The sequence below is a fragment of the Haemaphysalis longicornis genome, unplaced genomic scaffold (assembly GCF_048455015.1).
Source record: "Haemaphysalis longicornis isolate Haplotype H1 unplaced genomic scaffold, Haemaphysalis longicornis Haplotype H1 scaffold_4, whole genome shotgun sequence".
Lineage (NCBI taxonomy): Eukaryota > Metazoa > Arthropoda > Arachnida > Ixodida > Ixodidae > Haemaphysalis > Haemaphysalis longicornis.
The window spans coordinates 29,695,396-29,706,177 of record NW_027526361.1 but is presented as its reverse complement, the minus strand read 5'-3'; the positions used below and the strand labels follow the sequence as shown (position 1 = coordinate 29,706,177).

Sequence of the window (10,782 nt, the reverse complement as noted above, 5' to 3'; positions counted from 1 at the left end):
TGCTAAACCGCCTGTTTACATTCATTTTTGGCTTTTTGTTTGTGAAGCTTGAAGCGCAGGCAACGAGGAACTTTTGCTGACACGTGAGGCAGAACTTGCGGGTAATAGGGTTTTGAGGCATTGCAGCCTGCTTGTTTTATGTTCTCAACGTTAAAGCAACATGTTGCTTTTACGTCTGTCGAACGCCGCAGTCGCACCTTCTCGTTGCTGGCTTCTGCGCTGCGTAGCGCTCCGGAATGCGCCGGTTTACTGTTTCTGCGTTTCATGATGACTCGTTTAGAATCGGCAATCTTCAAAACACTCTCTCGGTGCTTGACCAAAGCTCCGTCCGTTCACACTCTTCGTGAGTATCTGTATCGCGCGCAAGCAAGTGTTGCTGGTGGCCTTCTCAGTGGCTTCTAGGCTCTTCAACTGAGCTCAACGCAGCGGGTTCAGATCCCGCCAAGATCGGCTTCATTAGGGATGAAAGAAACATTTGGAACAATACCGTGGTAAATAACTTGTGTACAAATGAAGACGTGCCCTGTAATTCCTAAGCTTTTTGACGTCGCCTGCCTTTTGCGGAATATAATTGGATTGGCGTTCATTCAGACTAGTAATTTGAGAGTGCCGCTATGATTTAAATGATCGCACAGCCTTTTCTCAAGGCGAGCTTCGAACGTTATAGCTACTATACCGTGCGATACCGTACAATACCATGCAGGTTTTTTCAGAGAAAAGCTGCGAAGCCGAGGCCTAGCTTTGTCGCTAAGTTTCAACAGTCACTAAAGACAAAATAGGAAAGCCGCCAGAGAGAATGAAGAATGGGAAAGCTGCTGCAGACGATGTAATACCAATAGAGCTACTGAGGGATGGAGGAGATTTTGTATAGTTAGGCCTGCAAGGTTATTCTCATATAGCGTTGGGACTTCCTAATTGAAATCAACATGAAGGGTGGAGTAAAAGAGCTTAAGAATTACATACCCATCCCCGAGCTTTCAGTTTTATACAAAGTGTTGACGAAGATAAAAGTTATTGACCAAGATGTTCACCAAAATGAAACCCCATTAACAACACCTGTTACTGACACCAGAGAGAACATTCAAAAGTTAGGAAAGGCTTCTCAACAACAGATGACGTATTTATCATCTACAAGGTAATGGAGAAAATATATAATATACTAATCCTCCTTATGACGTATTTATATATTACAATAAAGAGTTTGATTCGGTGGACACCGTCACAGTAACCGAAGCATTGAGATACCAGTGGAGAAGATTTTAATAGGTGCCATCAAGGACACATACACGACATGAACGGCCAGGATAACCTTCCTAAAGATAAACGATAAGTTCCCCACCAAGAAGGGCGTCAGAGAAAGAAACATCGTCTCTCCGAAGTTATCTACAGCCTGTCTTAGTGGAAGGAGTTTGATTAAGGGAAGTCATGGATGCGAGCAAAGGTAGAATGTTCAAAACACTTGAGATTTGTGGCTGATGTCGTTTCGTGTATTGGTTTCAGAAAAGACCCGCAAAGTAATGGTAAACAGACAGGAAGAAGACCTCGATCTCCTTCAGCGCGGGCAATTGAATACTACATTGATAGATTAATGTAACTACCTTGGTCGAGTTGGCAACAGTACTGATCCAAGCCACGGTAAAGAACTCAGGCGTAGAATCAGTGTGGGCTGAAGTGCTATCGGCAGACACTCTCAAGTAGTTAACTAGGCCCCTTTTTTCACTCAAAACAATGCAAACAAAGCGTACTTCTAGCGATTAGTTGTAGGCCCAAACCTTGGGAACCTATTTTACACACTGAAACAAAAGTCAGGTCACCGTAATTGGAAAGAACAATGATTGGGGTAACGCGTCAGAATAGGAAGAGTGCGGCTTGAACGGGGAGCAATCTAGGATGATAGACACATTCTAGCTAAAATTGAGAGACGCAAATGGAGTTGCGCTGCGTATGTTATTCGGATAACTGGCAAGAGCCGGACCACCACCAGGGTCACAGACTGGCAACAGAGTGATGCGTCTATAAACAAGTCAAGACAGGGAACTCGTTGGCAGGAGAAGACCAGAAAATTCGGGGGGGTCGGAGGGGGGGAAGGATTTCAAGAGGGCAGGATAGGTGCAGTTGACAGTCTGTGGGAAAATTCGTCCTGTAGGGGATACGAATGGGCGGGTGATTACTATGATTATGAATATGGGGGCGGTGATGGGGGTAATGCTGGTGATAACGGAGTTTTTATAGGAAAAAGTGTGTACTATAAAAAAAGGGCGTTACAAAAACAGCACGCAAATTCAATGAATAAAAAAGGAGAACCTGAGGTCGGTTCGTGTTGAGGTTGCAGGTTAACTTTAATGTAAACTTTAAATCTTTATAGCTACGTCCTTAGGGTACGCACTTAAAGTGAACGGGAGGTTCTTGATCGAGCTGTAGCGTTGGGTCTGGCATTAAGTTGGGGCGGGAGTTAGCGATTTAAACAGAGTTGAGGTAGGGGGTATATACATTTCGTAATATACCCAGAAAAAGTGGAAAGGGGCGCATGATAGTCACTTTAAGGCTTGGTAGTAGGAATTCCTTCCTCTCCCCCTTGATCCGTAAATGGTCCCCTAGCGGCTCGTAGCACTCAATTTCGTCGAAGGGGTACCATTTTCAACGCCATTTTACCGACCACCCATAGAACAGCGTACATCCACTCTATCGGAATTTATGTATTGCCTTCATCGATACTTTCGAAGCGAAATATTTTTTTCGGCTACTTAGACCACATTGCAGTGGCCGGCTGCTCTCAAGGGGGCTGATCAAGTGGGGACGGGCGCGCGCCCGCAAAGCAAAACAGAATATTCTGCAGCAGGTCAACGGAAAGTTCAACTATGCATTCATCTTCACATTCTGAGAAAGTTCCAAGCCTCCCTCATAATTGTTGACTGCAAGTTTTCAGGCGTCTTTATGTGCGGACGCCTGTAAGGTAACAGAGAACAATTCTCTCAAATCAGAGAATGCTTCACAATGAAAGACGGTAATCAGAGTTGAATTGCGCCTGAAATTTTCTTAACGATATGCGGAGTTTTTAAAGTATTGACATTTGTATCTACCTATTTGTGCCGCTATGGTGGTCATGAAACTTCATTTAATTCGAGTGAAAGAATGTTCGCTCTCAAAAGCGCGAGAAGCCCTCCGTACAGGGCTTCTGCGGTGACGACTGTCCTGCGTGCCCGGTACACCGAATGTCGCTGGTCTTTAGGGGCCAAGCTGCACAGCACGGCTTCCCACTGCTCGAGGTTTGGGCATGATATTACTGGGAGCTGCTGGTGTATTCTGCAAGCCCAGGTAGTGTGGCACAATGTGAGGTGTTCGTTGCAGTATGGGCATGTAGGTGGATATGTGGAAGGGTGTATGATATGCAGAAAGCTAAGGTGGGGGTATGATGGTGGGTGTATATGCAGAAAGCTAAGGTTGCGGTATGATGGTTGGTGTATATGCAGAAAGCTAAGGTGGGTTTATGATGATGGGTGTATATGCAGAAAGCTAAGGTTGGGGTAGCATGGTGGGTGTTGATGCAGAAAGCTAAGGTGGGGCATGATGGTAGGTGTATATGCAGAAAGCTAAGGTAGCAATATTATGTTACGTGCTTTTATTTCACTTCAAACAAGTTGATTGATTGATTGATTGATTGATTGATTGATTGATTGATTGATTGATTGATTGATTGATTGATTGATTGATTGATTGATTGATTGATTGATTGATTGATTGATTGATTGATTGATTGATTGATTGATTGTAGGGTTTAACGCGCCGACGCAATGCAGGCGATGAGGCGCGCCTTAGTGGAGGGCTCCGGATTAATTTTGACAACCTGGGGATCTTTAACGTGCGCCTAAATCTCGTACACACGGGCGTTTTTGCTTTTCGCCTCCATCAGAAAAGCGGCCGCCGCGGCCGGGAATCGAACCCGCGACCTCACTTCAAACAAGTTGAGAATGAAATTTTGAAGTGTCAGCTTGAAACCGCACTCGCGACTCCAATAGTACGTGTCTGCTGTAGCGCATATTTTTCAACATTGCACGTCGCTTTGAAACTACATGCCTAACCCGGGGTTGTTTTATTTTTCTTCGTCAGAATATGATCGCTATGGCCGTAAACTGAACGCGGAAGTTTTCTCTGTTTTCTTTCAAAAGCTGACGAAGTAAGAGTGGGTATTTCGCTAAGGGGGTTTGTGTAGCTGTTGTTCAATTAGCGCACCCTTCCGGCCAGTGTACCATCGGTTGCCTCATTGACCATTGTATTAGTTCTACTAATAGCGATGTGCTCATTTGAGCACGTACAACGCGCTAGCTTGGCAGCTCGTAATGCCGCGAATTGCAATATTCACCACGTAATTTCAGGGACCTGCATTGCTACACCTATTAGTGCCGCAACAAGAACAATATCAGTGACGAAAAAAAGAAAACCTTAGTTATGCGGAACAGAGATGGTGGGAATAATGCGCATATTGACGGATGGGCATTGTACTCACGCGGGGCTATTTCTCTTGTTTGTGCGTCTTGGCGCATTGGTGCTGACTTACCCAGCATCAGACAGCGGTCGACATTACTTACCTTAAAGAGAAAGGATGTCTGGCTTTAATGTTCTTCCTAAGGTGTAAAGAAGATGCTTAGGAACCGAGAATAGAAGCGGTAAACAGACATAGGTACAGTATCCCCCCTAGAATGACAAGATAGTGTAGTTGAAGATGGTGTAACAAGCGATAGTTTTGTTTATCATAGTCCATAGTTGTGCGTACAGACGTCATGTTTACAAGCACAGCTGCGGTTGGCAGTTGACGGTGCACGTAAGCTCAATGGCAAATGTTCAAACAGCAGGAAAGGCTTCAATGCACGCGGTGACGCGGGGTGGGGATTTTGTTCGCCAAGAAAAGTTCTCAAGCCAAGAAACGGCTCCGTAGGTCGCACATGCGTCCGTAGCTTCAAATGCAGTCTTTTTTTTTTTTTGCACATACAAGATGACCGTCAAGCGGTTAAATCCCCAATTTTTTAAGAATGCACACACGCGAACAAACAGAACATTGTTCATTTTGTTCTTGAAAGGCGATACCTTAGCACACATGAAAGTGGTTTTTAAAAGGAGCTTAAACAAATGTATTCGACACATCAGGCAGTTGTGATCCCCAAACACTCAGCTGCAGTTTAGCGCGCAGACTGGATAAATAGGTAAATTTTGATATTTTACTAACTCCAGGACCAAGCGCGTAGAGAGAGGCTGCAACAGCCGCCGGAGGTGGCGGATTATTCTTTCGTGTGGCCGTGGAATGCTGCACTACTAACACAAAAAACACCAGACTGCCGTTCTATATAATCAGCAGCGACAAAAAGCGTAGGCGTTCTGAAAGCATTCACATCCTGTGTTTTTAGGATAGGATAAGCGATGTAATCAATTACAACAGACGCAATAAGGGAGAAACCATGGAACCAAAAAAAAAAAAAAAACGCACTATATCGCGTAACTTCAATTCAGACACCCTTTTAGAAATTTCTGTCAAAGCAACACAAAATTCACACCAGTGACTTCCTCTTGTAACAAGCTATCCAAAAATATTTGTTTGTTTGTGGCTCGTGCAATCTCGCAGTATGTCCGACCAATACCGTTCCAGTCGCATGTTTATGGCAACGAGTAGTTGAAACGACGCTAAGCAGGCCGAACACTGGGTACGGCTTTTTTGCGATTTTTCTTTCCGTGACGTAAGCTAGGGCTGACACAGCTCCCGGTATTACATTCTTTGTGTTTCCACTTTTTCAACCCCCGCCCAAATTCTCGAGAGTATTTTCTACCAGCATGTTTCACTCGTAGAGTCCCAAAAACGCATTGCACCGGTCAGCACTTCTACATCGCCCACTGTAATAATAGTTTGTGCGTCTTTTTGAAGCTCAGGTGTTCACAAAAAACAGCTCACTGCAAGCCCCGACAGCCCCACACTATGAGTTCACGGGGGGGGGGCTTGGGAGGGGAAAATAATTATATTCACGGCACAGTGACGTCACTCGCGCACCACAATGTTGAGCGTCCATCGTGTCGCACCGTTCCGGAGCGGTTCCCAAAGCCGTCCTCAACGCGAGGGGCGGCTTGTCCTTGGTCTTACAGACGTCACCGTTTCCGGTGGCCTATCACATGTCATCCAGCCAAGATAGCAAGCGACGTCAATCTCGCGACGAAGCACCACGACCAGGGGGTATCATTTGCGCCACTCGGAGAGTGACCACGTACAACGAGGCTCACTCGGAGATATTTTTTCCCTGCTCAGACGAAGCCGCTATATGGAGCACTGACCAAGGCCGAAGTGTAGGTAATGGTGCAGCGCATAGGTAAAGCTTGGAGTTGCTTCGCAGACAGCGTGAAAAATGTCTGACTTGCCGCGCGGACTATAAATCGGGCAACGTCTGAGCAGAGAAAGACATTAGCATTCAAACCATCCACACGTGCCATCCACTTCCCCAGCAGGGGCGGTATTCTCGTGTTTTGTCCGTTTTGCGTCCGTTTCAAAAGTGTCCGTTTTGAGCAAGCCCTGATTGGCTGAAAGCGAACACCCGGATGTGACGCCATGCTAGCACGGCGGAGCTATGAGCCGCGGCTTGTCGGAGCAGACGATTTGGAGCAGATTATTTTTCGTCGCCTTGTTGTTGGTTCACTCGCGGAATAATGAACACGCAAAAGATAGTTTAAATCAGGCTTAGTCGTTTAAAATGTGTTTACAAGAAGAGTTGCGGAATGGCCTACCCAAAGCCCGCCTACAACTCGAAGTACGTCACAGTAAAACGGACACAAAACGGACAAACACGAGAATACCAGCCCAGATCTTCAATAACGGCCATTCCTCTAGCTGGAGCCTTTTCTCTCGAAAACCTGTAGCTCACTTCACTGGTTAATATTTCCAGCATTTGTGTGCTCCTTTGTTATGCCGCTTCTGCATTCATTCAAAGCAACCCACACGTGTGTCGGTCAGATGTTGTTCCAAGTGGCTTTCGTGGATTGAGTACGCATAAAAGCAGTGGCCATATTAAGCAGAACAAACAAGTACAGGTCTCCTGGAATGGACTCGGAGGTGCTGAGGATAGGTGACAGCCACATTTTCAGCAAACAATTTTTTGTCTATTAGGAAATTAGGAAATAGTTTCTAAGCGGAATGTTAGTGTTTTGCTCAAAACGAAGTTCCTAAATGTTTCCTTGCGCTTCGAAGAATGGCCGCACAGAAATCTGGTGAAAGGTGGAAGCAGCTCATAGTTCTTCGATAATGACCGTTGTGAAGCATTTCTTCCTCTACATGGCATGTTCTCACACCCAGTGAGTCACCGCTGGTGTAACCGAAGTTAAAGGGACAGCAAACATTTCCCGAGCGCGTTCTCGCTAGTGCATGTGAAAGACGGCGTTATATTATACGGTCAGGAAGGAATCCCGAATCAAACCAGAGGAAATTATTTTAATATGACACTAAGTATTATGAATATGTAAAGTTGGCGACGTTCGGTGCCTAAACTTGTCACACAACTGTAGGCGCGTCGTGTCACTATTTTTAACATCCCAATTTTAGACGTTTTCTGATCAAAAACTTTTAAGTGCTGCTTGCCCTATCATTCAAACCCATGCTACACTAGCTATCTCTCTACAGGCGCTTCAGCAAGTTTTTTCTAACAGCAGGCACGTTCGAACACTAGCACAGCCTATCGTCGATTTACTCTATCATAAATAACAGAGACAGCATTTATCTGAGCCGTTACCACTAAAATAAAAACTACTTCCGTCTAGGCTACCTCGGCATTGCTTTCTGCGTGGGTTGGTACAGCTCCCCCCCACCGGTGTTAGATTAATGCAGGCTCAGGAAGTGAACTGTGCATGCTGAAATGTATTAAATATTCCAATAGTCGCCGTTGCTGTTCCCATCCTACTTTCGAATTTTATTTTTGTGTTCTCATGTAGAAACAGATTGTGCATTGTGATTTAGTGCCATGGTTGCCAGCATACATCAATCTTGGTGAGAGGGCAGCCTACATAATGTCGGTGGAGTTATGAAGTGCAGTTATAAATTTTTCACGGCGTTAACAACAAAACCAGTCCGCCGGCAGGTGTTTTAGATTGTGCTAATTTACTTGAGCTAGACTAATTTCAGATGTCAGTTTTTGTGAAAGGCTTTTCCACAATTTACCGATGCGATGGCGAACCAAAACCGACGAGAATGGAGTAAGAGGGATCGAAATTCTCCGTATTGAGTAAAGCTAAACCTGAAATCAACGCTTCAATGATACAAAAGCAAAGGTGCCATGGCCTTCATGAAACGGCCGATTTTTTCTTTTTTCTTTTCTTTTTTGTAAAAGTAAATCTTTGCGAAGAGATTCTTGGCAACGTATAACAAATCACGCCACCTCCCAACTTATTTTCTGGTTGAAGATGGCTGCCGCTTTCGATTAGGGGGAGAGGGGGAATCCAGACCCGTAGATTTCCAAAACGAAAACAGAAATACCGAAGAAACTGTGTTGTGTTCACCCCCCGTAAATCCTGGCCCTGAGTTCGCCAACGAAAACATTCCGTCTGAATCCCCAATGTTAGAAACCTCTGTGCCCACGTCGGAATTCACTCGATCTGTTGCCTCACCAGTGCGCTCACAACGGGCATTTCGAAGAGCTATGGTGCGGTGGCAGCCGTAAGTGGCGCTCGATTCCCACACGTGGTGCAGCTTCCCCTGCCGCCGCTACAGTTCACCAGTACGGGTCCGATCCGTACGCGTAGGGTTCCTGGAATGAAGGCACCACTGGCGCGGTGGCACCCGCACTAGCCGCGAAGTTCACGGCCGGACGCGCCGCAGCTTCGGCCACGATGGGGGTCGTCGTGGCGGGGGTGCGCAGCGCGGCCTGCGGCAGGCCGTACACGGTGTAGCAGGCGGGGTCGCAGCACGGGTGGTGGTGGCTGTAACTGGTCGCGGTGCCCCTCACGCTGAGGCGGCTCGATGGTCAGACCCAGCCGTTGCCGGCGTGGCTCAGGTAGGAGCGGGAGGGAGGATGCAGCGAGAGCGTCGTCTTCACGAAGTTGCTCGTCGTCGTGGGCGGCACCTGGACCGGGTGGCCCAGAGCGGACACGATGCCCGGGTTTGACGCGATCACCGCCTTCGCCACGGCGTGGTTCGTGCTCGAGCGGAACGGAGCGCCCCCGCTGCTGGGCATCGCCTGCACCACGGGGTTGCAGGCGGGGACGGCGCTGCTGCCGCCGCCATTGCTGCCCGGAACGCTCTTCACCGTGTCCGTCTTGCGCCCGAAGAACTTCACCACCACACACTGCGAGGCGTTGGCGCGAAACCCGTTAGCACGCAGAACAGGCTCAAAATAATAAAAAAACATGCAAGGCTGCAAAAAGACCACGAGTAATTCATACGGTATTACCTGCCACCTTTTTATAAAGTAATTACAAGAATATTACTTTAGATCCAGTCTCTTTTTTTTTTCGGCAAGCCAGTCTCGACAATTCTTAAGACACGCCAAGTGTATTAACGATGTTGTTATCAGAAGTGGTCTGTTTTCTTTGACTCTGCAACCTCCCGAGAGAAGTTATAATGAGCCCTGCGCCACTGACTCCTCTACCAACTCCTATCGGAGGTTAATAGAATTGCCGCCGTGTGGTCACGCTGCTTTTATTGGCGATGCTGCTGCGTGTCGCCGGCGATTACCTGGCTGATATATATAGCTCGCTCTGGCAGCGTTAACAAAGGTCTCTTCATGGTCCCGCTACCGCGATTGCCTTCACCAGCACGCTTATTGCATTCGTACGTCAGCGTGCTATAAACCAGCCGAACACAGTGGACGTGGAAAATTTCCGTCTGTACTCCCTCAACCTGTGCTCGATCCTCTCATGCATACCCAGGCCGATCTCTCTCAATCCAATGGCACACGCTTATTGGCTTTGCCACCTGTAATTGGGAGTGGCTTTTGACTTTTACTAACGCCTATGCTCTTTGTTCATCGAGATTGCCGTAGGAAAGAGCTGCGATGCCTGTGGCGCAGAAGGGGCAAAAGGTTATCAATCAATTCATGCTTCAGTGACGTAACCTTTCAAATGAGCTTAGTCAAGAAGGTGATCAGCTGTTCTAGGTGCAGACTGCTTATGGAATTGGTATACCGACCTTACAAAAGAGGACAAAATTTTGCGCCCATTCTGTTATTATTGTCGGCCTCCACGAACCTACGTAGCAGCCGTTAGAAGGACTGTTTGTGTCCGCACTTCCCCCATAGTGCTGTCTTGGGGAGCAAAAAGGACAGGACTCGCTATACCAAGACGGATGACATATTCGCGTTGTGGAAGCGGCGACAGCACCGTATAGCGACACCGACAGCGAATAATCACCACCGCCAGTAAAGTGACACGTACGTGACAGAGCAGTAACACCTAACGTGCATAACCTTGTTTGGTAATGCGAGAAGCTGAAGGCGGTCCGCGACAAGCATCGGCCCGTGATTGTAGGGCTGTGCTAAGAGTGGATGCTACCGACGATCGATGCCAAAGATGCTCTCAGCTCGCTACGAAGAATAGCCTACGAGGCCTCTATAGCGAGCCACGCAAACTATTCCCTGCTAGACGCCGTTCCATACTGTTCAAAAAATATATAGCAGTACGACTATTACTGTGATCACTCGTATGTTTTGGGCCGTGATGCTGTGTTTTTCTGGGATATTTTGAAACAAGATGTACAGAAAAAACATCTACATGACTGCATGCACCAATCGCATCTTCCCTTTCGAAATGTTAATTGGGTGCCAT

The 10,782-nt window shown here is 47.0% G+C and overlaps 1 protein-coding gene across 1 annotated transcript in view; it reads right to left on the bottom strand.

The window, feature by feature from the left end:
* Window positions 1–4,714: 4,714 nt before the first annotated feature.
* The window catches only part of LOC144178432 (disintegrin and metalloproteinase domain-containing protein 10-like), a 167,212-nt gene continuing 161,144 nt past the window's right edge, over window positions 4,715–10,782 (bottom strand). Inside the window, exon 16 of the mRNA XM_077706285.1 lies at window positions 4,715–9,305. Within this exon, the coding sequence (XP_077562411.1) occupies window positions 8,985–9,305 (321 nt within the window). The 3' untranslated portion in view covers window positions 4,715–8,984. The remainder of the gene's footprint in view (window positions 9,306–10,782) is intronic.